At 30.5% G+C, this 27,803-nt stretch overlaps 3 protein-coding genes and 2 long non-coding RNA genes across 6 annotated transcripts; 2 read left to right on the plus strand and 3 right to left on the minus strand.

The window, feature by feature from the left end:
* Positions 1 to 423: 423 nt before the first annotated feature.
* Positions 424 to 3,313, minus strand: LOC114389276 (cytochrome b561 and DOMON domain-containing protein At3g07570-like). Its single transcript, XM_028349912.1, has 4 exons — positions 3,135 to 3,313; positions 1,895 to 2,297; positions 1,207 to 1,487; positions 424 to 822 (listed from the first exon to the last, which is right to left on the minus strand). Exons 2-4 carry the CDS (start codon positions 2,199 to 2,201, stop codon positions 532 to 534), a joined length of 879 nt encoding a protein of 292 aa, XP_028205713.1. The 5' UTR covers positions 2,202 to 2,297; positions 3,135 to 3,313; the 3' UTR covers positions 424 to 531.
* A 1,216-nt stretch (positions 3,314 to 4,529) lies between these two features.
* On the minus strand, positions 4,530 to 12,500 carry LOC114390882 (cytochrome b561 and DOMON domain-containing protein At3g07570-like). Its single transcript, XM_028351800.1, has 6 exons — positions 12,075 to 12,500; positions 11,572 to 11,977; positions 8,599 to 8,768; positions 7,532 to 7,937; positions 5,484 to 5,767; positions 4,530 to 4,792 (listed from the first exon to the last, which is right to left on the minus strand). Exons 1-6 carry the CDS (start codon positions 12,261 to 12,263, stop codon positions 4,559 to 4,561), a joined length of 1,689 nt encoding a protein of 562 aa, XP_028207601.1. The 5' UTR covers positions 12,264 to 12,500; the 3' UTR covers positions 4,530 to 4,558.
* A 148-nt stretch (positions 12,501 to 12,648) lies between these two features.
* On the minus strand, positions 12,649 to 21,601 carry LOC114390883 (ribonuclease 2-like). 2 transcript variants are annotated; one of them, XM_028351802.1, is made up of 10 exons: positions 21,485 to 21,601; positions 17,912 to 18,145; positions 17,665 to 17,693; positions 16,699 to 16,772; positions 16,229 to 16,330; positions 16,112 to 16,115; positions 15,709 to 15,800; positions 15,116 to 15,277; positions 14,516 to 14,615; positions 12,649 to 13,031 (listed from the first exon to the last, which is right to left on the minus strand). In XM_028351802.1, the coding sequence occupies exons 2-10, from the start codon at positions 18,115 to 18,117 to the stop codon at positions 12,985 to 12,987; spliced, it is 816 nt and encodes a 271-aa protein (XP_028207603.1). In that variant the 5' UTR covers positions 18,118 to 18,145; positions 21,485 to 21,601; the 3' UTR covers positions 12,649 to 12,984. The 2 variants fall into 2 exon arrangements, with proteins under 2 accessions (XP_028207603.1, XP_028207602.1); XM_028351801.1 differs by lacking the exon at positions 21,485 to 21,601 and adding an exon at positions 18,365 to 18,505.
* LOC114390884 lies at positions 21,311 to 22,950 on the plus strand. The gene is made up of 2 exons (XR_003662023.1): positions 21,311 to 21,578; positions 22,637 to 22,950. It is a non-coding gene; the product is annotated as an uncharacterized LOC114390884 (long non-coding RNA).
* Positions 22,951 to 25,562: 2,612 nt separating this feature from the next.
* On the plus strand, positions 25,563 to 27,590 carry LOC114389334. Its single transcript, XR_003661750.1, has 2 exons — positions 25,563 to 25,949; positions 27,262 to 27,590. It is a non-coding gene; the product is annotated as an uncharacterized LOC114389334 (long non-coding RNA).
* The last annotated feature ends 213 nt before the right edge of the window (positions 27,591 to 27,803 follow it).

Raw genomic sequence — 27,803 nt, forward strand, 5'->3', positions numbered from 1 at the left:
AATAAAAATAATGTAAATTTTTTATATTTATATTAACTAGTGTTGTATCATTAATAACTAACATTGAATATAATTATTAATAATTTTATTTTTAAATTTATATATATATATATATACATGTATATATCTAATTTTTATATTGTTTTATTTTCATATTATATTATATTATATTATATTATATTAATTTATAAATTTAAAATCATAAATTTAATTTATTATTTTCTAGAAATATATTTTAAAGTAACTAATTATAAAAATAAATAAATATGTGCATAGATAATAATATTAAATTAGTGTAAATTTTTATATTTATTTTATTTAATAAGTTTTTCTTGGTAGTACTATTAATACAGTTACACAAAACATAGAATATTTTTTTTTCCTTTAAGTCATCAAATTAATAATTTTACTGACATGACAATCTGACGGTGAAAATTTCTCTTTGCTTCAAATCATTAATTTTACTAATGTGATAATGTAATATGAAGACATTCAATTTAACTTTTATATATTATAAACAGACATGTTAAGTTAATAAGGTAACTCCACGGCTTGAGGATATGATGAGTTATCTTTGGAGGGAGTCTCTCTTCTTGCAATGATACGCATTCTTATCTCCAAAATGACAACGATAATAACTAAGACAGCAATAATGACTCCATAAGCAAGAAACCACTTAGATCCTTCCCCTCCTAAATGGAGTCCATAAAAGGTGTTAAGCACAGCAAAGATAATCAAAATCCTCCCCACGTTATGATGGTACCAATTCCAATACTTTCGTATCTTCGATTCCTTTCCTGGTCGAAATACAACGGCTAATACCTATGAAATAATAAATAAAAAAACAGATATTATGAGAGAAAATTAAAATGATTTAAATATGTTTTTTATATATGTAATATATTTATTTTTAGTTTATTATCTAAAATTTTTAAATTTTTGTTTTTAATATCCATGTTAATCTTAGTTTACTAATGATGACATGACAAACTAATAAAACATCACATTATGACATATGATAACGTGACTATTTAAATGTCACATCATAACTTAGATTAACAATTAATACTAAAAGTAAATATTTAGAAATGTTAGATATTAAAATAAAATGAAAAATATTTTGTAACAAACTGAAAAGAAGGATATTACAGTGTGAAAAAATATTTAAACCTAAGATAAATTATCCAAAATCAGAGACAAATTAACCTGTAGGAATCCAAGGATGATAATGACGATTCCTATATTTTTGTGATGAGTCACTTTAGTGTTGAGTTTCTTAGATAAGACCAATCCACATATAATTCCAATTACGCCGGCCACAAAGCTAAATGCTTGAATGGAAGCATGGAAATAAAACCAAGTGGGATCCCATTGCTTGAAGTAGCGAGCAATTATGGATCCTATTATCATTAGAATGCTCCATCCCATGATGTTCAGAACTCCATGACTTCTAAGAAGATTTAGGTTAGAATTTCCACTCGTAGAACCTGTTACGTTGCAAGAAAAACCAAGTTACAATAAGATTCAAATTCAACGGATTTTTTTTTTAACTCAGCAACACATTTTTAATGAAAACTATCTAATATTAAAAATAATTTTGTCACAATTTGATTCAGCAATTTGAAGAAAAGAATATAAATATAAAAAAGAGAGCAAATTTTACTCGTACTCACTAAACTTTTACCAAATTACTCATAATATTTTTCTTTCTCTTTTATTTCTAAACTAACCATTTTTAAGTTTAAAAACATTACATTAATATCTCTTATATATGTTACACTAATACTCCTACAAGGGAGATGGTTAAAAAAGTAGATGTTTATATAATTACACAAAACCTTGGAGATGATTAGTGTAAAGTTTATTGATCATAACAAAAAGCTTAGTCGCTAACCTTTTGAATAATCTATGGTAATGGATGTCTGATCGATATGTTGGGGCAAGGCATAGTTTGGATAATCTGGAAATTGACCATTGGGTCCAATGGCAAATATGAGATTCGAAGAAGGTTGGGTGGTTTTCAATTGGAAGATGAAGTAGCCTAGCTTAGCACTTGCTGGAACAAAGGATGCGTTCATAATATAAAGATCACCTTTGTCATGAACTACCTCATCTTGTGATTTTCCACCTAGATAGTACAATTTCATACCCCCAGCTCCTGCAGATGGCATCCACCCCACAATTGCACTAGAACCCACCATGTTCCCATCTTTTGAGAACCCTATGGCCGCATAAGCTTTTTTGTCTAATGGGATTGAGAATATGAAGCTCCACACATCTGATGAAGCCTTAGCATACTGAAGATCAGAAGAAAAAAAATAGATAGTCAGCGCACTAATTCAACTTATATATCAAATAGTCAAAATGTAAAGTGTTGTCGTTGTTTTTCTTTCTTTGGTCTAAATTAAACCACATTTAACGGGAGAGGTAATTGTTTGAGTTTAGTAGAATAATCATGGATGGTAAAGTTCTCTCTGTGTAAATATTTTAATATAATTATATATCTAAAACTTAAAACTATATTAATTAAGAAAAAACAATCTCACACCAAATAATTCATGTGCTAGATGGTTGTAAAATATTGATCTTCACGTAATAAAATTGTGAATGGTAAATCGATATTTCTGAAAAGTTTATTCATAAAGTTTGTTAGAGGTGTTAATTAAATGCAAGTATTTTTTTTTTTTTGTTATCAAGACAGCAAAATACATCATTTTTGTAGATGAGCCTTAGCTAAAACTAATGTTACTTTGTAACTTAAAAGTCACGAACTCTACTTTTTGGAGAAAAAGTTGCTTACGCCTATTTATCCTCTCTAAATCTCATCACTAAGTACTTAAGAATTATGTAGTCCTTTTGATGAAATATACAGTTTTTGAAAAGTGCACTCAAAGCTATCATCACTAAAAAAAAATGTTAGCATATTTTCTAAGACACTCTTGCTAATACATTATTTATTTTTGGTTAAAATTTATTAAAAAAATAAAATCATATGCAAAACTTGTTGAGTAAGAAATAAAACTTACACAACAACATAATTTTTAATAAATTTCAGTTAATAATAATAAAATAATTAAAAAAAAGGTGCATTAATTTCTGTATCATAAAATACGGATGAAAAATGCAACACGTACTCTAAGGATGAAATTGTGAGCAGGCCAAACAGGACTGCACAGTAGTGAACTTGTATCGAAAGGGATAGGAAACTGAATTTGCACCAAATTAGAGGAGCATGAATCTTGAGAAGTCACAAAGGTTGATGAGCTATAGAGGATAATGAACACTAATATTTGGCAAAAGTATGCCAGCTTCATTTTTGTGTGGAGGTAACTACTTAGGTTGTGCCATTAATTATGTTCAGTTTTATAGTGGAAAAAATCAGAAACGTTCTATAAATTATCCTTGGAATTAACGAGCAGTTCTTGACAATTGGCATTGCCGGCTGGAACAGGACATGCAGACACAGCCATGGTTTCGTTCAAATGTACGATAAGATCAACCAGACAACTGCGTACGGTGTTAATTTCCAGCAAGAAAAATTGAAATCAAAATGATATCATAATACAATTATAAGTTAAAAGAAAGTTACTTGTTTGAACTATACTGCTGTCTTGTACAAAGCTACTAAGGGAAAATATTAATAAAAAAGAGATAGCTTCTCTATAAAGTATGAGTTTTGACTTTTGTATATCACTTTATATATATTTTAATTTTCTTTGGGTAAAACTAATGTCACTCATTGATCATTCTTGAATAATAACTGTGCAGAAAATATGATGTATAAATTGAAGGTCAGTTAGCTTAAACTTATGAAATTAATCAAAGAATAGTATTATTTTACTTCATATTTTCACAATATTATTGTTGTTAGTAGAAGTGCATACTTTTAGCCTTTAAAAAAATTGAATTTTGATTTTCATCCCTAATAACACATTTGGTTCATGGTTTGTTTGTCAAAGTTTTGAAATACGAAATTATTTAATCTAACTACATATTTAAGGCTTATTCAAAATTACTTATTAATAGAGTAATCTTGTACTAGTTAATCTACATAACTATATGGTGTCCCTACTTATTATATATGTAACTATTGTATTCTGTCATCACATTTTTATCACTTGTACGCAAACATTTCACAAGGATTTCAATTTTTAGTTTTAGCACTTGCATATTGCTCGAAATAACCGCGTTTCCTCTTATGCTTTTGTTATCCTACATATGTATTTAATTTGCAAAATTTCAAATATCTGTTAAATTGAAATTTCACTCATTTGGAACATCCACCTACATATATTAAATTCGGATCCTTGTACTTTATAACAATAGTCTTGTTTTTTTTAGGAAAACTTTATAATAATAGTCTATAACTCTATACATACTCACAGCAATTTGTTGAAGCTTTGCCTTCAAGAGACGAAGAGGCATAATTAAAATATATGTCTAGTATAAACTTAATTCACTACCAATCCTCTTCATAGAAAAATAAGTTTAAATGGAACTGAATAGCTTCCAAATGAAAATCATAGTGGTGAAACAAAACAAAATCTATAAAAAGAATTTAATCGTCTCTACTGCACAATTGAGTCTCAAAAGTAATTGCCATAGTGAATAATACGGCAAGCACAATTCCATAACCGATGTTCCATCCACTTCCCTCCTTACCTAATTTGATTCCGTAGAAAATGTTAGCTATGGCTAGTATGATCAAAATTCTCCCCATGTTGTGATGGTATGCATTCCAATACTTTCTCACTTTTGATTCCTTCTTCGGTCGACCAAGCAAAGCCATTATCTATACAAAAGCAAATAACACACTAATTAAAATAGTGAGTAACCTAACTCTTATCTTTTAAATAAGGTCGGTAGTTTGTCGACAAACTAAGTTACTCTCAATAAAGTGTTTCCTTTTCAGTGATGGTTAATTATATGTTTTAATTTGCAGTCGTGGATGGTGTGAATAACAATGATGATGATGATTATACATTAAGCCTTTTTCTCTTGTTATGTCACTATAGCTTACTTTTCATGTTGTTATTGGTCACTAAAATGTACCGACACACACAAACATGCAATATACGACTGAAAAATAATATGTATTATTCGTAAAGTTAAGGATATAATATTAAATAAGAGTTTAATGTTGATCTGTATTTTTATATAATACAATGGGAAAGAAGTCTGATAAGTACTATTTTCATTTTGGTCCTTAATTTAGGACCATCAGTTAAGTTATTTCATGACGAAAAAATAAATTTAATCCCTAATTTTAACATTTGTCATCCTAACATTTTTTTTTAAAAAAAAGTGATGAGAAATTTTGAAGATAAAAATGATATACTTAATGTTAAGTATACTAAATCAAATAATGGTACGTACTAATATTAGAAATCAAATTAGTGTTTTTTTAATACGTATTATCAACATATCATAAGTTAATTAACAAGTTTTGTATAAAGTGGAAAATTGTTAAAATAGATAAATACCTGGAGGCAACCTAGAACGAAAATGATGATTCCAAGAGCCTTGTGAAGACTAACGTCGGTATGAAGTTGATTATTCAAGACAAACCCACTAATTACACCAACTATTCCCAGAACAAAACCCAAAGACTGAACTGAAGCGTGGAAATAAAACCAAAATGGATCCCATTCCTTGAAGTAGCGAGCAACTATTGCTCCCATTATGATTAGGATGCCCCATCCTAAGATATTCAACAATCCATGGCTTCTTTTCAGGTTATATGACTTTCCTGTTGTTGCACTTGAACCTGTTTTAAATGTAATCATAAACAAAACGTTTTGAATGCCATCCCTGATTATTAATCAAATATGACTACTATATTCATAAACTTTTTGATGGCAAGACCAATAGCATTTTCCCAATTTACATGAAAATCCACAAGGCAGCACAAAATGTTTACATCCAATATTTTTAGAATTGAAGAAAACAAATACTAAATATAGAGATAATATATTTAGCAATTCTTAAATCATCAATCAATTAAGATCATGACTATATATGAAATGATGATTTTAATTGACTACACGGTAGAGAATTTCTTATAATCACATAATTTTTTACTCAATAAAATTTATGACTAATACATAAGTTGAGTTAAACGTACGTAGAACATCTACTGCTATATATTAACACGTGTTATGCAAAAGAAACCAACGAGCCAAATTTAGTAGATAGAACTAAAACACAAGGTTCCAACCAAATAAAAAAAGAAAAAGAAAAAGAAAAAAAAAAACTAGAACACGTGGGTTTTGTTTGGTAGAGGGTCGAGTCAGATTTACATTTCAACTATATTATTCTTGCATCAAGCTAGATGACAAAAGAATGTCCTCTCAACAACCATACTAACCACTGCCAAGGTATAGTTTTGAATGGGCCACGTATTGTTCAAATAATTTGTCAAAATAAACTCAAACAAAAGGTCAACACTAGAATAATCTTCATTGGTCACCTGTTTTCTAAATGTCTTCTTTTTCAAACATTGTCAATCGTCATGCACATAAAATCACAATAATCATATAATTTATGCAATATTCTTGAAAATTATTTTACAACACAATTTTTTTCCATCTATATCTATCATATCACTCATTTTGGCATATACTTCTATCTGTTTTTCTTTTTATATATCTTTCTTCTTGTAATCTTTTTTTGAAAATATTGTAAAAAAAAAAGTAGTTAGAAGTAGCATTTCTCCAATCTTAATGAAACCAGATTTATTGCAGTCATTTCTACACGCATTCACACAATCAGCACATTAATTTATAACTGTTGGATGAAGATAAAATGTTGCAATTTTGAATTTGTTTATAAATTTGATTGAGCAAGATAAGATAAAATATGATGAGTCTCTCATCATTGGGTTCTAAATTGTTGAATGTAAATAATCTAGATCCATACTTAAAAACAGTAAATGAATGGTTTTAAATTATGGTCCACAATCATAATTAAGACTGCAACATCAATTTATTTTGACACTTTACAATCACATCTATAACATATTATGGTGCATAGTCGAATTTTCTTCCAATTATCCGTAATGTAAAATATTAATGACTCATTGCAATGCAACCGCAGCTGTAATTTAAAACCATAAATACATGGGTTTAAATTTCATCTCGTGCATGCCCCCTTAACCGGATACACCAAATTAATTTGCTCACAAAAAAAAAAGAAGTGAAAATCAAAACACATGCATGCATAATTTTAAATTACAGTCCACAATCACAATTACGGCCAATATCAATTTATTTTGACACTTTGCAATCACATCACAACTGCAATATATTCTGGTCGCATCAGTCGAATTTTCTTCCCATTATCCGTAATGTAAAAAATTGATAACTCATCGCAATATAACCACGGCTGTAATGTAAAACCATGAATACATGGGTTTAAATTTCATCTCATGCATGTTTGATGTTCCCTTAACCAGATACACCAAATTAATTTGCTCACAAAAAAAAAGTGAAAATTAAAACGCGTGCATGCATGGCATGTTTTGATGACTAACCTGTTGCGTAATTCAACGTGATGGAGACTTTGTCTTGGTGCTGCGCTAATGCAAAACTTGGTGCCGAAGGGAACACACCGTTAGGTCCAAAGGCATAAATCAACTTGGAAAGAGGTTGGGTAGTCTCTAACTGGAATGCCATGTACAAACGTGAGGACTGTGATGTGATGAAGGTTGAGTTGGTGAGAACTTTTAAGTTGCCTCTATCTGGCACCACTTGGTTTGGTGTGAGACCTGTTAGATAGTACTGTTTCATGCCTCCACTTGCCCCATTTGATGAGATCCACCCCACTATGGCACTTGAACCCACCATGCCTCCATTGGGAGAGAACCCAATTGCTATGTATGAATTTGGGTTTGGTGCTGAGAGAATGAAGCTCCATATGTTTTGAGATGTCTGAGAATACTGCATACATACATAAATAGTGAATTCAATTCATATATATATATAAGGTTAGTTGGTTTGGTTTGATGCTAATTTATGATAGGTCACAAGTCACAGTTAAACTTTCGTTGAACTTAGGAAAGTGTATAGTTGAGATTACAAAAGTAGCTCATAATAAACATTAAACAGCTTCTTGAAATAAGTTTATTGAAATTTGTAAACTTATTTCAATAAATTTTGACAGAAAAACTTATCAAAATAAACCACTTCATTTCAGCTTCTAAAGTACAGCTACATCATTGTCAAGCTTATATGAACATGATGAACTACAAGGGTTGTCCTAGTGGGTTTTTTTTTTTAACGGTAGGTGTTACTTTATAGTTTGTTAGTTTTTTTGTTGATGGAAGAATTCGAATTCATGAATTTTTCCTCTTCTCTTTGGGTTGTCGTCCTAGTGAGAGTAGATTCCTAAGAGTATAGATTCGATCCACGTTGTTATCATACGTAAAAATAAAAAAATTGCCAATTAGCTTATGACTAAGTTTACATTTGATAAGAACTTCATTTAACTATTCATTCAATCACACTTTTGATCTTGAAATGGAATCCACAATCATAATTAGAAAGACAATATTATTTTGGATCGATTAAAGCTAGTATGTTCAAGGAATAATGCACTTACTCTAAGGATGTATCCTTGAGCATTCCAAACAGGAAGACAATTGAGGTTGGTTGTGTCGAAGAGGAGAGGAACACTGAGGTTTAGATTGGAGCCGCAAGAGTCTGCTGATTGTGAAGTACTTCCATTTACTTGTGAAGAATTTCCATCCCCTTGTGAACTTCCAATGTTGGCTGAAGCATGGAAACAAATAGTGAAGATGAGGAATGCTAGAGATGCCTTCATTTCTCTCTATTGTTTATGCTTGTGTCTTCGCAAACGTATTCGTGAGAGATTGTTAAAATAAGATAGACGTATTGTGATTAATTAAAGGAAATGGAAAGATTGTTACAATTAAACAATAATTACGGCCTTATTCGACTAATTAAGTAGATTAGGTGAAATGAAGGCTAACTTAAACCATTAAGCATCCTTTTATTAATTCATAATAAAAAAAATGATTTTAATTATGGTGAAAATCATTATAATTATAAAAATATGATATTGATCAAACTTTTCGGTCCTCAAACCATTAAAGTTTTGTTGATTTAGGTTTAACATACAGAACATCTTTTTGATGAAAATAGAAGTAATGAAACCGAGATTTTCTTAAATTATATTCTCTTTTTTTTGTGGAGAAAGAAATAAAGAAAGATACAGGCTACAAAATCTCCTATAATTGATACAAACAAATATGGAAATTTGTAATTGATATGACAATCCCAGTGATGATGCAGTTATGATGGTAATTATAGTAATATAGCTAGGTTACTAATTAATTTCTAATTGCTTTAACATATGAGAAGGGGAGGTTATAATGACATTTTTCTAAATTGAAAAAAAAAAATACCCCTTTCATATGCAGTGATCCGTAGCATGTTAAATAAATCCGGTATTTAAAAAGTATTTGTCTTTATAGCTAACTCTTTCTACCATATATAGTGTATATCTATCATAGAGTAGTCAACTCTTTTTCTTTACAGCATAAAGTAGTAAACTCTTAATAACTAATTGTTCGGCTTGTTTTTTTGTTCTTTCTCTTGGTTCAGTATACCTTCCGTGTACCAAAAAGTTTAAAGTCTCTCATTATAAATAATGTAAGTGTTTTAGTTCGAGAAAAATCTTTTTTATATCCACTGCGTTTTACATTGATATACGTATCTGTATCTGCAATTCTGTATCATGCTCTAAACTAAAGGATAAACAGAAACAAGAATAAATAATTTATAATGAGATTGTAAAAGACTTATATTTCATCATCCAATCATAAATTATTAAGTTTTTTAACTTTTATAAAAATTCTCTTATAAATAATACCAACAATTATTTCTTGTTAGTTAACAGTGTAAAAATTTATTATTGTCAATGTATAGAAATTAAATACAATGAATAAATCTTATTTCATTCACCATGCATTAAAATTTAAAAGTGGTCAAAGATTATATCAATAACTATAGTGTGATTTTTTTATAAGTATAACAGAGTAACGATACGACAATACTGTAAAATATTTATTTTAAAAAATTGTTTGAATTTTTTATAATGTAAAATAGTCTATTAATTTAAAATATTTAAATTACTTCATTTTATTAATTATGATTTTGAAAAAAGAATCACTAAAATTATTAGTTAATAATATGTTAAAAGATATTCATATATTTGGAAAGAAAAAAAAACTGCGATTTTTATATAAATTTTAATTGTTTTATTTTTTACTTTATAATATCCTTTAAAAAAATAATTATAAAATTTAATTCTGAACTGAAGTTTTTAATTTTAAATTATTTTATAAATATTTATGCACAAATTGTTAGAAAAAATTGAGACACGGTAAAAGAAAAGTGGGCCCCAACCTAAGGCCCAAGCTCGAGTTGGCCCTGTTCCAGAATCAGATTGCTTCAAATGAACTCGATCCGGTTGTTATTCCATAATAATAATAACTTCCAAGTCAGAGAACATTACAAAAAAGTGTGAATCTAAGACTAAGAATTTTGTTACCCAAACCAGTTATCGGCTGTTTTTTTCTCTCTCCCTCACTGTCTCAAAAAGACTACTCAATTTTCAAGAAAATGGAATTGTGTTGCTCACGACCAACATGTTTGTGAATTTTCATTATTTGGTGGATGTTTAGTTTGCACTTAGAAATATTATGACACACGTTCTAATATAAGTTTAATGAATAAAAATAAAATAAACACAAAAATAAATGTCTTATTCCTTTGGTAAAAGTATTGTTGCCTCTTACATAATTTTGCAACAGGAAATCAAATGCATATTTACTCTTCTTTGCTTGTTTTGGCATTTCCTAGTAACTACAGTAGTAAAGCTTTTGATAAAACACCTCACCCACTCACTCTATTATGCCCAACCAAAGAATTCTCTAGGTGAATCAATGAATTCTAAATAGTATGCCGTCAAAATTCAACGTCAACCACAGACATAATGACATATAATGACGCGTACTTGACTATTAGCCACTAATCATGTTTTTGGTTACCTTGCATTATAGAGATCTGCAAGCACAAGAAGAAAAACAGATATTGTGTTCTGCTAGTTAAACTTAACTATATTTGGTTTTTAGTTGGAAGATTCTCAACACCCGTTCAAAAAGTAAAATTGAAAACACCTCTGGTCTATTTTTTTGTTAAGTTCGATTGTAAATTTAGTTTTACCTTAATTTAAGATGGAAAAGAAGAGAAAGATGCTTTTGTAAGCTCAGTTTACACTTATTCAAACTTCACTTTAAAAACTTAAATCCAAACATCCACATTGTCCGAGCGGATTTTGGTTTTAAAAAAACACAGCTTAGTTATTACCTAATTGTTATGAAAATAGTTATTATTCTTTCTTTTTAGCTTCATATACAATTAATTATCAAATTGATTGTCCTTTTAAAAATAGGCCAATGTTAACAAGTGTCCTTAGGACTGTTTCTATTTTTATACAAACTTAAGTATCATTTACAGAGTATTTAGAAGGAGCTAAATTTATACTAACCTTTTGAATAGTCTATTCTTGTGGACACCTTGTCTAGGTGTTTTGTTAGTGCAAAACTTGGTGGTGCAGGGAACAAGCCGGTGGATCCAGTGGCAAATATCAGAGAGGACAAAGGTTCGGTAGTTTCTAACTGAAACACCATGAACAAACGAGAGGATTGTAAAGTGATGAAGGTTGAATTGTCTATAACCTGTAGGTTGCCCTTATCAGGAACCACCTGATTTGGTGTGACCCCACCAAGATAATACTGCTTAATCCCTCCACTGGCTCCTCTTGATGCTACCCACCCCACCATGGCACTTGAACCCACCATGCCGCCGCCGGCCGAGAATCCAATAGCTATGTAAGAATTTGTGTCCGGGGTTGAGAGAATGAAGCTCCAAGTGCTTGCAGAAGTCTGAACATACTGCAAAAGCCATGCATAATCATTAGTATATATATGATATGATGATATTGGAATAAGGCTATATACATGTGATGAGATTCAAGCATGGTGCACTTACTCTGAGGATGAAACTTTGAGCATCCCATACAGAAAGGCAGTGAAGGTTTGTTGTATCAAAAGGGATTGAAACATTGAGGCTTAGGTTGCTGGTGCACGAGTATGCTTCTGGGCTTGCAAGGAAGAATGAACCAAGAAAAGTGAGTATCAAGAGAAGTCTTGGAGATGGCTTCATTTGTCTCTCTAACATTATTATTGGTGTCGATTTGTGTCAGTTTGAAAAGTGTTATAAGCATGAGTAAGTCTTACAACTGATCTTATTGAAACTGGACTTACTATTCTTACTGAAGCTAAATGGGGGAAAATGTAAACGGTGTAATGATTGTCATATTGTAACTAACATGGTGCAGGCCATTCTCAATTATGATCATAAATTAGAAACATAATGAAAGGTTGAAAACGAAAAGGGGAAAAAAAAAAAAAGGTAAATTGAATAACACAAATGGCAAGTTTTTGTTAATGACTGAAATCCACGTAGTGTTTCACGCACCTATTTAAAGACAACACAAACTCGTGTTTGAACTTGTACGTAATGCAAATGTATGTAAAGAAACGGAGATGTAGGGCAAACGATATATGACAATATTAAGGAAAGGTACATATTTTCATAATTCCACGTGATACAACAACGTATTCCATTATACAGTTGTACATTCTTCCAATAATAAAGAAAATGATAAAACCCAGACTCCAAATACATGGCACCAGCTCCCAATTCCCAAATAATACTTTCAACCATTTTTTCTGGCTAAACTTTAGCAGGTCTAGATCCCAATTCAAATGTCCAGCTCTTCACTATATTCATTTATCACTAATTGATAAATGGTACCACATCCTAATAACTTTATTCGTGCGGCTTTGCTCGTTCGCAAGGTACAGATATTTACAAATAGAAGCACAGTGCCATAACCTTAAAGAGCTACATCATCAGAGACCCGACTTTGAAGTCCATTGTACCCTACAGAAGCAGAGATAATTATCAAATTGATAAATTGCAATGGATTCTTTTAATCAAATGTAATGATTATTGTTTCACACAATTTTCTGACAAATTCACCCGATGATAAAATTATCATAATAAAAACTATGTTCAAACAAAAGAGAAATCTCAAAAACTAAGTTAAATACTTAGCAATAGGCAGTAACGTAGACAGCCATAAAATAGCAGCAGATTACCAATTACAGACTAAATAGACTGAAACCAAAACAAAAGCAGCTCCTTCTTTTAAAGAAAAGATCAGCTTTCTAATCACCTACAAGTCAATCTATTTTCCACTATGATTTTGAATTAGAGGTAAATTTATTTAGCAATGAAGTTAAACACCATCTTAGAATCCCAGGCATCTAAAAGATGCATGGATATTTAGGAATCTCCTCCTGTTAGACATATTGTTAGTCCCCTTACACCTGGCCATGAGTTAAACCCCTGTTGTTAGGTATACTTAGCAATTTTAAAACATTCAACTTCGAATTTCGGAGATATATACCAGGCATCTTCCTCAGCCCCGGGATTCTCACTCCAATCCTCTAGTAGGCTTGAGCTAGTATTTACAAATTTGAGCAGTATTCAAACTAACCACCATGATTGCTATTATAGTATTATACCAACCAAAAACATTCCAATTCTATCAGTTATTTTTCAGCCAGGTGATCTCCGTGAGAGGGTAAGGATTCTGGGGCAGTTGGAGAAGGACACAACTGTTTTAAAGTGATTTCTTTGCTCCCAAAACAGTTTCTTGCCTTCCTGTTGTTTTATGTACAGGACTGCTTCAAGGGTGTTGCAATCTTGGATTTGCAAGGCTGGGGAAGCCTTGCTTCATACTTTGAGCATTATTTGGAGGATTCTTTATCACACCCCTAGTTGTACTATTTTTCTCTTCAATGAAATCTCTTCTGTCACAAGAAACAAAAAAAAATTGCTTTCTTTCTCACTACTACAGATATCTAGAATGTTGGTGGAAAAGTGATATCAAGTTTCTTGCTCAGATGTTCCACTTGCAAAGGACAACCATTTGTATAAATCAAGTCACAATCAGCATGTTTCTTTTTTTTGGTTCTGCACAATCAGCATGTTGAAGTGCACATGTTGTTAATCAATCAAAAGGAAGAAACATCCATATAAAAAAATCAATTTTTGTCCACCTGCCATTGCCAAGTGTAAATACTCAATAGCTTAAATCAATTGACATTAAATTAATCTGACCACTTCCATGTCTCAGGTCAACCAATTTCAGATTTAGCCACAAAGTTCAGTAGAATTGTAACCAGTTTCCAAACATATGCTTCATTACATGCTAACTAGAATGAAGTACAGACAATCCCTTCATCCTTAATCCATCAGTCATTAATATGTAACTTTTAGCAAACTAGTTTGGTGGTTAAGAGCAACTGAAACAACAATATAGATATACCAGTATAAAGATGAAACAGTATTGAACTTACCCACTGATACAGATTCTGGCAAGCTAACATATTTGGGACAAGATTTTTTTGAAGTAACCATGTCGATTTTAATGTCAGATCCAAGAGCACAATCTCGTGGCTGCAAAACAACAGACAATATTCTAGAATAATGATGGCCAAATTATTGTGTTTGAATAGGATACCATAGCATGAAATCATAGAACTAATATATAATTTTAAAGTACAAAGTCATGGGGACTCTCTCATAATGCCCATGGAAGTTTGTTTACCAGAAGGGTATTTCTTCATTTTCTAAAAATAAACCAATTCCCAAAGCATTTATAAATATTAAGCTAAATGTCTCTGTCATACGGGTCTATAACATCTCAGTGATCTCATAACTATTACATATAGCTCATATGCAGTATTACTTCAAATTTGACCGGAGAGTACAATAGTGGTATCAAATTATCAATAGTTGAAAATAAATACCAGCTACCACAGACTGAACTAATTAGCTCTAAGCACATCAATTGATATCTAAATATACCAATCTCCTAACGTAAATAAGACAAATATTTGCACATATTTTAGTTTCTTATGTGCTAAATATATTACAGCATAGAGCAGATTTCAAACCTGGAAGTTCTTATAAAAGCATAGGTAAAGTTCCTCAATGGAATCTTTTGAGCAAACTATTTGAGGAGATGCATGAAAAGCATTCTCAATGGCAGAGATGATGCCTCCAAGGGGATACTTTTCTGTATTAGAGGGAACATATCCAGCATCATTTAGAACGCTCTGAAAAAATGTTGAAAAACACATTAGTCAGAGTATGCCCCGATGTATATGCAGGCAAGTATCAGGTCTTAACAATCGAAGGTTTAGCAAATACAAGTGGTAGTCAGACTGAAAACAGAATAAGCTCCAAACCAACTCATTAATCAGCATACAAATTTTATCAGTTTCTTTGGTTAGGAAGGGGCAAGATAAAAGTAAAAATTAATAATTTCATGAAATGACCTTTAATTTTCTATCTAGTATTCAGTAAAGCAAGTTAGATGTTTTATCTGTAGGAAAAATGAGAATGAGCAATGGACCCCAAAAAAGTATAAATTTACCAGTTATTAACCTATCATTGTATTTTTTATCATTATTTCATATGAGCTCATTGCCTACATAAACCACAAGAAATTTCTAATACAAAAAAAAATTATACTCTACAAACTTACCGTAATATTATATTTGAAATAGACATTCAGAACTGTCAGAAAATAATCATATTCATTTCGAAACACAGGATAAGAGCATGTGCCATGTTTCTCTGGAAGTAAAATTGCAATATTAGAAAATTGGAATATTAGTACAAGAGAACATATCATTTTGCCTCAAACTAAATAGAAAAAAATAATAAACAAATAAATGTGTCAGTAAAGAAATTCTGTAACTACTAATAAAGATATATTTGAAGCTTTGAACACTTTGTTCGGTACCAATTTAAAACTAAATAGAACCATCTCTATCCACATTCCACAAGTAGTAGATTTTAGGAAAACAGCTCAACTATTACTCAATAAAAACAATGAATACACTCGTTAAAACATGTAAGCAAGAAAAGCTACAAAAGATTATTACCCCACTGCCAATGCAAGCCAGACGTGATAGCCCCAGAAGCACAATTGGAAAAAAGAAGAAGTTAGAATCCAAAATAACATAAGGTTGAATAAGAAACTAATTAATTTCAACAACCACCTCATGAGCCCAAAATGTTCCTTTCCCACCATGGCATAATGATGGCTTGCTACAGCTCAATGATGGCCAATATTGCTCTAAAGCATTAGTCAATGTTGATATCTACACAGAAGATAAAACAACGTTGGAAATGGAAAATTAATGCAACTAAGTTAATAGAAGACCCAAGTTCTGATAGTATATAAAATTAACACTAACACAACCAAAATACAAACAATTAGCCACAGAAAAAATTTAAGAAACTGCAGTTTCAAAAGCCAAAAGAAAAAGTGTCTTGGCTTTCTTCAATCAATAGTTAATATTTATCATTAATTACCTAGTAAAACTAATAGGAATAGCTAGAACTTCCCAGTATAAGTCTGAAAGGTAATTCAGTTTCATTCTTCGCCAAATTTATTTCAATCAAAGCATGAAACCAGCAAATGTCATTTGTGATATAATGATTTGCAAATTAAGGTTGGGGAATATACCTCTTTTGGATCAAAACTAGATCCAGAGCAACAGGACGGCCAGCTTCCATCATTATAGTCAGGCCAGAGTCCATCTACCATACATGTAGATATAAACTGTTAAGCTATTTGTTGCAGGAACCTCAACACTCAACACTCAACAGAGATATGCAAAAAATATCAATATATTGTTTACCTCCCAAAACAGATTTTATTTTTTACAAAACCAAAATAATTGATAAGGAAGAAATGAGAGACAAAAAAATTGATGAAAGGAAACAAATTTTAAAGTCATACTTAAAGCTAATTTCTCAAAGAGCTTAAAATATCAGTATAATTTTACAAAAAAAAATTCTAGACCCAACAAGGTATTCACACCCTAGAAGGAGATATTGACTCAGAACATAGTCAATGCAAGTAGGAAAATTCAAGAAAAAAAAAAAGCAATGAGCATTCCATGCAGTCCAAATTTACAACAACCACCTCAGGAGAAATAAACTCAGAACATAGTCAAGGCAAGTAGTGAAATTCAAGATAAACAATCAATAAGCATTCCACGTGGTCTAAATTTACAACATCAACAACAAAAACAACAACCTCAGAAGGAGAAATTAATTAAGAACGTAGTCAATGCAAGTAGTGAAATTCAAGAAAAAAAGGCAATAATATTCCATGTGGTCTAAATTTACAACAACAACATCAGAAGGAGAAATTAACTCGGAAGTCAGAACATAGTCAATGCAAGTAGTGAAATTCAAGATAAACATGCAATTAGTATTCCACGTGATCAAAATGTACAAAAACAATAACAACAACAGCCTCAGAAGGAGAATTTAACTCAGAACATAGTCAATGCAGGTAGTGAAATTCAAGATGAACAAGCAATAGGTATTCCAATTAAATTTACATCACCAACACCGAAAACAAGAACAACAAGCAATAAGTATTCCACAACAACAAACGCCGCATTTGAAACTTCATACTCACGTATGGTGAATACTGCTGGAGAATTGGAGCTGAAAAAGAAAAACGTATACATGTCAGCCTCTTATCAAGCGCTTTCACATAAGTTGCACAATAGAAATCCATATCATATGACAAAAGTCAGTAACAAGTTTTTTGAGTCCTTCATAATTATAAGCACAATACAAACAGAGTAAGCACTCCAGTTATCAGTAAATATTCAAATTGAAAAATGAGAAAAAAGGAAGAAAGGCGGTAATTACTATATTACCCTCTGCAGCAACCATTGGTGGGGCAGCAACTGCGGGTGCGTTTGCAGTAAGTGCCGGGCCATTGCAACGCTAACTTGAAATAGTCAAACTCCCGTTGACCGTCGAAGGACGACGCGACCGGTGAGGCACGTGCTGGAGGGGTTGTTGCCGGAGCCGCCAACAACACGAGAATGGGCAGCACCAGCCACGAAGTCAATGGAGGCATCGTTCTTTACCGTTCCCGAATTTTGGGTCTGCAGAGGCAATAAATAGGATTAAGAGGGGATGGACAGGTTTAGGCTCCACCTTTGTGCGTTTTTCGATTGTTCGTGTGTTGTCCTTTGAAAATTACGTAATTTTAAAATTAAATTATAAAATTAAATATTAACACAATTAGCTGAACAACTACCACCGAACAACACAAAAACAGTTGAAAAAAAAAACAAAAAACAACCAATTTTGTTTAGGCTTACCTAGAGCTAGAAGTACGGGAGTTAGTTGGGCATTTCTAGCATTTTAAAATAATTGCACCAATCTCGAGTTTCGCACCAAACTCCAATCGTCATCTCTGTTGATATAACCAATTAATGCAGGGTATATGTTAAAACATATTCAAGATTCATGCCTAACCCAAAATACCTTCTTATCAAATCATTAAAAAAAATTAAAATATATTTTTCATTGTTATAAATATTAAAATATTTGAAATTTTTTCTTCTAAAGTTTTGTTGTATGATTTTTTTTGACAAAATTAAAATGTGTTATTTTGTCGGTGTGTAAGGTGTATTTACTAAATTAGACATGTGTCCTACTTTTTTTTCCTTTCTCTTTGTCTTTCTCTCTCTAATCCGGTGATGGCCTCTCTTCCTTCTCTCCCTCTGCCCTCTCCGTTTCTACTCTATTGAACCCTTTCAGCCCCTCCACGACAACCTCTGACGGCGGCTTCCTCCTCATTGAGGTCATTGGCTCAATCCCGACACCGAACAACATCATCCTCAACCCTATGGTCCCAGATAACCACGTCGTGTAAAAACTCCACACGTGCGTCCTTAGGAAGATGTATACCCACCCATCTTGGCTTCTCGGTGGTGGCGTGAGAAAACACGAAGTGGCTCGGCGGATGTCGCCGAAAAGTCTCCTTCTCCACGTGACTCTCCATAACCACACCATTATTCCCCACACACACTTCACAATCTTTTCTGATTATAGTTGAGGTTTAAGGATTTCAGATTTGGGGATTAGAGGTGGCGGTTGTTTGGTTGAGATGCGATGGTGATGGTGATCTGGTGGTTGAGGTGCGATTCAGTTTGATGGTGGTGTTTGGTGATGCAGGTGGGCTCGTGCTTTCGAAAAGAAAGGTGTTTTTTTTTTTTTTGCAAAACAAATTCCTACTATTTTAACACCACAAATTGTGATTTGAATTTAAAAAAAAAAAACAAATGAAATTAGTGGTAATTTTTAATTGTGTTTTAAGATTCGTCGAGCCTAATTCTAGTAAAAAAAATAATATATTTGAATTTTATAAGAATGAAAAATATATCAAAAAATTTGTAAGGACAAATTTTGAATATTTTAATATTTATAGGTTAAAAAAAAATATTTTAACCTAAAAAATATGTTTAACAAAAAAAACATTTACTAAATATATAATAATATGTTTAATAATAAATAATATTTATATTTCATATAATGTTATTTTTAATTAATTTAATAATAAAATTTGGTCGTTGTTATCTGGTATAATAGAACTTGAATCTTCTTTTAAATTATTGGAAAAAGATAAATGGACATTCAAAATATTACTACTAGACAACCATTGAGATAAAGAATATATATATATATATATATGATTTTATGATATGATGATAGAAAGAGAAGAATAGACATAAGATGTGTTAGTTAGGTATTTAAATTAAAGGGGAATTCAAACATCATTTCAAAATTGAGTTTTATGAATAAGAATGGAGGAAGTGTAAATTTTCATATATATTAATAAGAATCACAAGAATTATGTATTTTTAAATTGTTCACAAAACAAAAATTTTAACTTTTGAATAAAGTAATTTTAATCGGACCTCAATCAAAGCAATTTCACATCAACATTAACTAGAATATCTTCAATTTGGTCTCAATCAAGATATTTTGAATTTGGTCATAGCTAAAGTATCTTCAACTTGACCTTGATCAAAGTAACTTTACTTTTACCTTGGCTAGAGAATAACTGACTCAACCTCAATCACGATATCTTCAACTCGACCTTGATTGAATTTAGAGAATCTTTGGCTTGAACTCAATTAGTGTATCTTTGACCAATTGGTTGGAGGCATATTTGAATCCACATTGATTGAGCATCTTTTAGTTGATCTTGGTTAGGGAATCTTCTAGTCAAGATTGAGGCCTCTTTTGATTTGACATTTACATATTCAGTTCAACCTTAATTATGACATCTTTTAATTGACATTAATTGAGAAATTTTTTAACCAATCTCGGTCAATGCATATTCAATTGACCTTAGTTAAGACATATTCGCCTTGACCTTTATATTTTTATTTCTTATGTTTTTATAAAATGATCACAAACTATTTTAGTCCTAGAATTTGTGGGTCACAAATTATAAAATCATCACCTAAAATGTAAGATTACTTTTTCTAGTCCCAAAATGTTAAAATGGTTCTTGTTAGTCATTCCATTATAAATAGGTAGCTTGCAGCAGTTTTTAGCTACTAGAATTTGATTTTTAATTTTGACTAAAATACATTTTACTTCCTTAAATTTGGATAATTATTTTTTTAGTCTTTCAAAAAAATATTTTTATGAGTTTCTTAAATTGTTTAAAAACTATTTTTAGTTTGTTAATGGTGTTACAATTTGCAGTGGTTTTACAGCATCATAGATATTTTTTAATTTAATTTTTAAAATAATGTGACAATTTAAAATAACAAGAATATGTAAAAAGTCACAAAAATTTCACATTCATGTTTTTTATTTTTCTTCTTTTAAATTTTCAGGGTATGTAAAAAACAATAACCAAATCATATGAGTAAAATATTTTGGTAGTTTAAAATTTTCATAAATCATTTTTAAAAAAATGTTTGGTGGTTAAAAAGAATCACAAGATATGAAACTATGAACAGAATGACCAAAGAGAAATTAAAAGTATTTTTCAAAAAAATTGAAAGATTAATAAAAATAATTTTTTAAGGACTAAAAATATATTACTCAAATTTAAAAGATTAAACACATATTTAAATTTTTAACTGATAGAATTTCTATTATTACATGAAGGACTAAGAAGTGTAATTTTTAAATTTAGAGACTAAAAAATAAATTTAAATTTCAAGAAGTAAAAAAACATAAGCTGAAGTTAAAGAATAAAATAGTAATTAATATTTTTTTTATCAGTAAATGTTTTATTTTTTCTTTTCAAGAGTGGGTGTGGGTGTGGGTGTTGAGACATTACACAGGCTTAGAGAAGAAGAAAGGAGGATGTCGCGAAGTCGATTGTTATGGTTCACGTTCGGGTTCGCGTCCACATACGTCGCGCTTTACCAAACCGTTTTGAAGGACCTCACGCTTCAGCGTCACGCGTTTACCTCTCACACGGAACGCTATTTTCGCATTCTCGAAGCCAGACTCTCCAACATCGAACAATCCTCTTCTTCTTCTTCTGTTCCCGCTCCCAATCAGGTAACTAATTATCTTCTCCTCCTTTATTAAGTTATTATAACTTCTTTTTTTAATTTTTCACATTTTAGGGTTTGCAACTCGTGGTTGATTGATAGGTGGAACGTGGAAGCACTTTTGCATCTTAATAAAATTTTGCATATTTATTAATGATCCGAGTAGCGCAGTAGTGGATTGGCTTGTATTCGTAACTATATATACTGGTTGCATCTGTCAACGAGGCTGTGGATTTTGTGTGTTCAATGAAATTTTTAATTCAGTACTAGTTTGTTATGCATATGGTGAAAAGACCAGTGTTTCTTTGTTTCATAGAATGCATCTGAGGCCAACGATTTGGCCTGTTTGGATACAAGGTACAAGTGCTTTTAAGAGAGAGTTTTTTCCCGAAGAGAAGCTCTCAAAAGCTGTCAAAAGGACTTTTAGCCTTGTATCCAAACAGGCTCCCTTATAGGATAAACTTCTTCATAAGTACTTACAAAAGAAGAAAATAAGAAGGGAAATGAAATGATAACAAGGTAAAATGAATTGAGTTTTTTTGTGAGTTAAAATCAACTTATGCACCTCACTTTTAGTTTTTGAAGAAGTTAAATGAAAGAGTTTCTATAGAAGTTAAGTGTGTAAATTGATTTTAAGTTATACAAAAAAATCCAATTCATTTTACTCTTAAAATTATTTATGGAAAAAGTTATTCCAAGAGAACCCTAGTACGTGAGCCTTAGCTACATTATTTTCAATCCAATCAATTCTTTCTTCTTTTTTTTTTAATTTCTTTTCAATATTACGGTGGATACTTGAACTTGTGTCTCTGCAAATACAGAATCTAGACATAAAATACTTGAAAGAAGCCCGAACTAAATTCTATGCTAGAGGAAGGTGCATACTATGTTGATATCTGTTCTTTCCATCTAGACTCGGCCATGTTATCTGCAGATGGTAATTTAAGTAGAGAGAGAGAGAGAGATTTTTCAGTTGCAAGTAGATTTAATTCTTACTATGATGTTTCATGATTGATCAGATTTAACTGTAAGTGCGTATTGAAAAAGTTGCATTCTCTTTGGCAGGTTGAAGGCTAGATAACTCTATCAGGTCCAGTGAAATGATTTCTACTTGGTTCTATGGGATTTATGCTTGATTCAAAACGTTTGTTGAGGAAATGGCCATTATAAAACAGACGCCAAGGCAAAGGATAAAATTCTTACCTGCTTTTTTTTTTCGCTCCGGAGAAATTAACCAACTGTGTCTGTGACGAGAAAATGAAAAGAATGTAGTGAAGTTCTCTCTGTCATGTTATTAAATGCCATGCTTTTGTTGTACAGCTCCAAAAGCTTGAATTTTTAACTCTCTTTTATATTATTATTAGCAAATTTTGATGAAATTTGATCCACCTAAACTAAAAAATGAAGAGACCAAAGATCCCACTGGGTTCTGAAAACTGCAGGGTGGTGCAATTGTTCTGAAATCTGTGGTTAAAATTTCATGCAGTTTGTTTTAAACAGTAGAGAACCTGGATCCATGACTACACTAGAATCAACATCATAGTAATCAAAATTCTTATATTCTACATGAATTATATTTTCTAAGCAAACTGGTGTCTAGGAAAATAAGTGAAAATAGAAATTTATCATCAGTGACTTCTCGTTTCTACTTTGTAGTTACTATCTACATTTCTGCTTAAATATTTTAAAGTTGTGAAAATTGAGATGAAGAAAATGCAGTGGAAATATAGTTACACTTTCGAACTGGTACATGTTCTGTCATTTTGCTTTTCCTCCCTGCTATCTTTTAGTATGCCTGAACATCTAAGCTTAAAATTCTAAGATGCTTAGCTTAAATAGTAGGAGGAGGGTTAGAAGGAAGAACACATTCTGATTTGATATGCATCTGTGAACTGTGCATTTGTGATTTTGTAGAAAAGGAAAAACCCCTGTGAAGGAGAAACTCATGGAGGAGAATTCTCTCCATTTCTTTGTTGTCATTCAATATTCCATAACAAAAGCATTATGTTCTCATATTTTGTTTTTGGATTGCTAACTTATTTTTGAAATATTTCCAAAGAAGTTTCTATGTCGGTATGGAGGAATATGTTTTTCTTGCACATATGTGGTTAGGCCATGGAAAATGTGAAATGAGGTTTTGAAAAAATTCCTATTTACCAAATAGTAAAAAAACCTGTGTTTTGATCAACAAAATGTTCTGATCATAAGAAACGTGTACAATGATACTTGATCAGCACGATCACTATATATACCATAATCATTGATCAAATGAACAATGGAATATTTGAATTGTATGCTGCATCATTAGCAACCAAACGTTTTTCAACCCAAAAGGTAATGTGTTTTGTAGTAATCTTCTTTTCGCCAACAATGCTTGCTCATGCGTTATACGATGATAGAGAAAATGCTAGTGAGGTACTAATGTGAGTTTTTTAGATAAGTGATATTTTCATATTTTTGGGAATCGATCATTTTTTTTTCTTTTAAGAGATAATACTTTGATTTTTAATCAATCAATAAATAATTTTTCATAATCTAAAATAGACAAACTAATTCGTAAGAAAGAATAAAAAAAACAAATTCATAAGATCTTTGTCACTATCTTTTTTCACAGGGACAGCACTTTCGCTGGCTGAATTGTCTCTTTTTTACTTCTCAAATGCAGTTTCTCAAATGCAGCAATCGGTTTCTTTAAATTAAAAAATAATAATTCTAAAATAAGTATTTTTCTAAAAAAATGTTATTTTAATAACCAAAATAAGCAGAAAATATTTTTTTAACAGAAACAATTTAGAGAAAAATACTAAGAAAACAGAAAATTATTTATCTTATTAAAATAAGTAATTTTTCAAGAAATAAGTTTAAACAAACTCACCTATAAATATATCTCTTTTTGGTATAGCTGATTACATAAACAACAGATTAGTTCATTCTAACTACATGTTTTGTTGATTAATCCTTATTCATAGATTTTGGTATAGTCCCCCAAATCTTTTGTTTCCTTCTTTTTAATCAATATATTAATGGCTTGCTAAGGCTGGTTTAGAGGTGAATGCTAACATAGTTGGGATGCATTCTCTTCTCTATGACTACAACTTGCATTACTGATTAAAATTTTAAATACCAATAAACAAAAAAATTCGATTCAAAATATTGAATTTCATCATAAATTAATATCTAATTGTTACAGCAATTAGATTAGGATAAAGCTTATCAATATTTATTTGTTACAACTTAAATTAGATTAGGATGGGTCTTATCGATCTTTATCTAATTTTCACATCTTAGATTAAATTAAAATAGATCTTATATTTTATCATTTTATGTCTTATCATCTTATCTCCTATCAATCATTTGTCACAGGCTCTATAAATGTAGTTTGTGGTATCAAGAGCAATTGAGAATTCCCTCAATAACTTCCTCTGTACGTAGGATATGATTAGTTGTTGGAATGTTGATATATTGATCTAATCTAATAAATAAAAAAATCAACCCAAAAAATCCAAAACTGAATCTGTTGAAAATAAAAACAAACACAATATTTTCCGTTGGATTAGATTGAATTTGATTTTGCAAACTAATCGAGTCTAATTAAAATTGAACTTAGACATACATATAATTTTTTATTTATAAATTTATCATACCACTCATATTTTTATTTTTATTTCTTATGCATTGCATAACTTTTTGTTATTCATAAAAATATATGTAATTAAAGATACTTTTTTATTAAATATTTGTGTGAAAGTATGAAATGAACTGTGAAATTGTGTAAAATAAAAATTAGTATAAATTCAAAAATTTATATTTATTATATATCTGATCATTTATTAAATAGAAATAAAGATTAAAACTGAAAACCAATCCAGCTCATTTGATTAGATTAAATCAAATTTAAATTTCAAAAACAAATCAATAGTGAATTAAGATAAGATAAATTGTTTTGTTTATCTCTCTAAAAACAGATTCAATTTAACATGCCAACAGTCCTATTTATAGTCGTGTAATTTTCTTTTTCAGGAGTTGTGTAGCCTTAATTTTACGTGTCTTGATTCATCAATCTCCATTGCAAAGGCTCTCTGAGAAGACGAAAGAATGTTACAAAGGCGATTATTATTGTTCAGCCTTGGATTGTCTGTTGTGCATTCCCAATGTGATTTGAAGAAGGTGTTGACCTCTCACATGGAGCGCGAAATTCGTTTTCTGGAAGACAGAATAAGAGACTCTCGTAAAGAATCATCTTCTTCTTTAATTCCAGCCGCTATGTCTTGTTTGAAGAATCTGTTGATTTCTCACATGGAGCGTGAAGTTCGCTTTCTCGAAGCCAGAGTCCGAGTCTCCAATCAACAATCATTTCCTTTTATTCCATCCTTAATAAGTAATTTTCTCTCTTTATATAAATTAGATGAGAATATTTCTGATTTTCAGAAACTTTTATTTAATGTTCTTAATTCTGTATCTCTTTCATTCATCTATCATTCTTTATGTTTATTTCTAAACTGAATATTTACCTAACAAAACTTATTAATTATATCACAGTACAAATGATTTATTATAAATCTAAAGTATTTGTTTTGTAAATTTTAATTATAATATAATTTATATGATCAAAGTATCAATTCATTATGTGCTCAATGAGATTTAATTCATTATGTGCATCTTTGTTTTTGTAGTATGTATCGTGAGCTTTGCCTACATTCTTTTCAATCCCACCAATCTTTTATTTTTTTTTAGGCTAGATATGGCAGCCGGAGAAAGGAGTTTGGTACAGTTATTGTTTGGGACAATAATTAAAATGTATAATTGCAAATTTCCACATTCTTTCTCTTAAAATTCGATTTTGGTCATCCTATAATTTAATTCATGAATTTAGTCTTCTAATTTTTTTGATCATGTCTTTATTCTTGAACTTAGATGTTGATTGTTCCTTGTTAATGTTGATGATCACATGTGGTATTTTTATTAAACAACAGTCAACCTCCAATAAAAATGTGACATTTCATAATCAATATTGACAAGTAATAATCCATATTGAATTTCAAGGTTAAGAACTATGGAGAGACTAATTGGTAAATTAATATTGAATTTCAATATCGAATTGTAAGATAAATATGAGAACCAAATTTATAATTTTGTCCAACTAAAATGATTTCGAAGACACCAAGATATAACTTCATTAACTTGAAACTCATTTTAACCATTGATTAAAAAAATATTAAAATCCTTAAATTTTCCATAATATTGTAGCATTTCTGTTCTTTTTCCTTCTTTTCTTTTTACTTTTTTTTTTCTCTCTATTGTAACCTAGAATTTAAATTTAAGAGTCATACACTTCAAAGACATCAAAATTTAGATAAATGTTTAACTTTAGAGTTCACATTAAATTAAAATTTAATTACATACATAATTAATTTTAAGCGTTACTAGTAATTTGTTTTAAAAATAAAAATATTAAAAACATAAATTACATCACTTCAAATTCAGTTTTACCTTAAATGATCAATTTTGTAAAAGACACGCTAAGTTTATATTTGTTCTTTACATCTAAACTCAGCCATATTTTCTGCTAGTAATTTGGGTAGAGACGCAATTTCCTGTTGCAATTAGTTTTAATTATTTTGATGATGTTTCATGATTACTCAGATTTAACTGTAAGTGTGTGTTGAAAAAGCTTTTATTCTCTTTGACAGGTTGAAGGCTAGATAACACTTTCAGCTCCAGTGAAATGATTTCGATTAGCTAGGTTCTAAGGGATTCATGCTTGATTCCACATCTCTATTAAGAGAACTATTTTATGGATGGTATGCGCCATCCTTATCATTTATTATTTCTGTTCAACAAGACTTTTGAGTTAAAGTAGTGATTATTAAACTCAAAAGAAAATAATTTCCAAACTTTTGGAGAAAATAGTTTTATTTTATCTTAATTAGTTTTTATTTTATTGCTACAAACATTATAAATATATTGTGTTGGTAGTCAAATAAAAAATATAACTCTTGCAGTTTATTTCACTCCAAAATATTTACATATTATTCTCTCCTTTTTTTTGCATTGTCTTTATTCATTAAAAAAACAACAATGGCCGTAGAGGGAAGTGACCATAACACTGAGGCAACGTTAAAATTTGTGAGGAAAAAAAATAAAGAACTAAGTGAAGGCTTTTATTTATTCTTCTTTTGATTTGGAAGTGAAGTTTACTCTGTTATGTTATTAATTTGTGAGGAAAAAAAAT

Source organism: Glycine soja, chromosome 16 (assembly GCF_004193775.1).
Source record: "Glycine soja cultivar W05 chromosome 16, ASM419377v2, whole genome shotgun sequence".
Lineage (NCBI taxonomy): Eukaryota > Viridiplantae > Streptophyta > Magnoliopsida > Fabales > Fabaceae > Glycine > Glycine soja.

Excerpts from the sequence above, each read along its gene's own strand:
- LOC114389276 (XM_028349912.1), bottom strand. The coding sequence starts at position 2,201 with ATGGTGGGTTCTAGTGCAATTGTGGGGTGGATGCCATCTGCAGGAGCT. Across the intron at positions 1,488-1,894 it reads TACCATAGATTATTCAAAAG|GTTCTACGAGTGGAAATTCT; the intron begins GTTAGCGACTAA and ends GCAACGTAACAG. Across the intron at positions 823-1,206 it reads TCATCCTTGGATTCCTACAG|GTATTAGCCGTTGTATTTCG; the intron begins GTTAATTTGTCT and ends ATTATTTCATAG.
- LOC114390883 (XM_028351802.1), bottom strand. The coding sequence starts at position 18,117 with ATGCCTCCATTGACTTCGTGGCTGGTGCTGCCCATTCTCGTGTTGTTG. Across the intron at positions 16,331-16,698 it reads CTAGTTTTGATCCAAAAGAG|ATATCAACATTGACTAATGC; the intron begins GTATATTCCCCA and ends TCTTCTGTGTAG. Across the intron at positions 13,032-14,515 it reads GCCAGAATCTGTATCAGTGG|GGTACAATGGACTTCAAAGT; the intron begins GTAAGTTCAATA and ends CTGCTTCTGTAG.
- LOC114390882 (XM_028351800.1), bottom strand. The coding sequence starts at position 12,263 with ATGTTAGAGAGACAAATGAAGCCATCTCCAAGACTTCTCTTGATACTC. Across the intron at positions 7,938-8,598 it reads CTCAAGGATACATCCTTAGA|TATTCTCAGACATCTCAAAA; the intron begins GTAAGTGCATTA and ends GTATGTATGCAG. Across the intron at positions 4,793-5,483 it reads TCGTTCTAGGTTGCCTCCAG|ATAATGGCTTTGCTTGGTCG; the intron begins GTATTTATCTAT and ends GCTTTTGTATAG.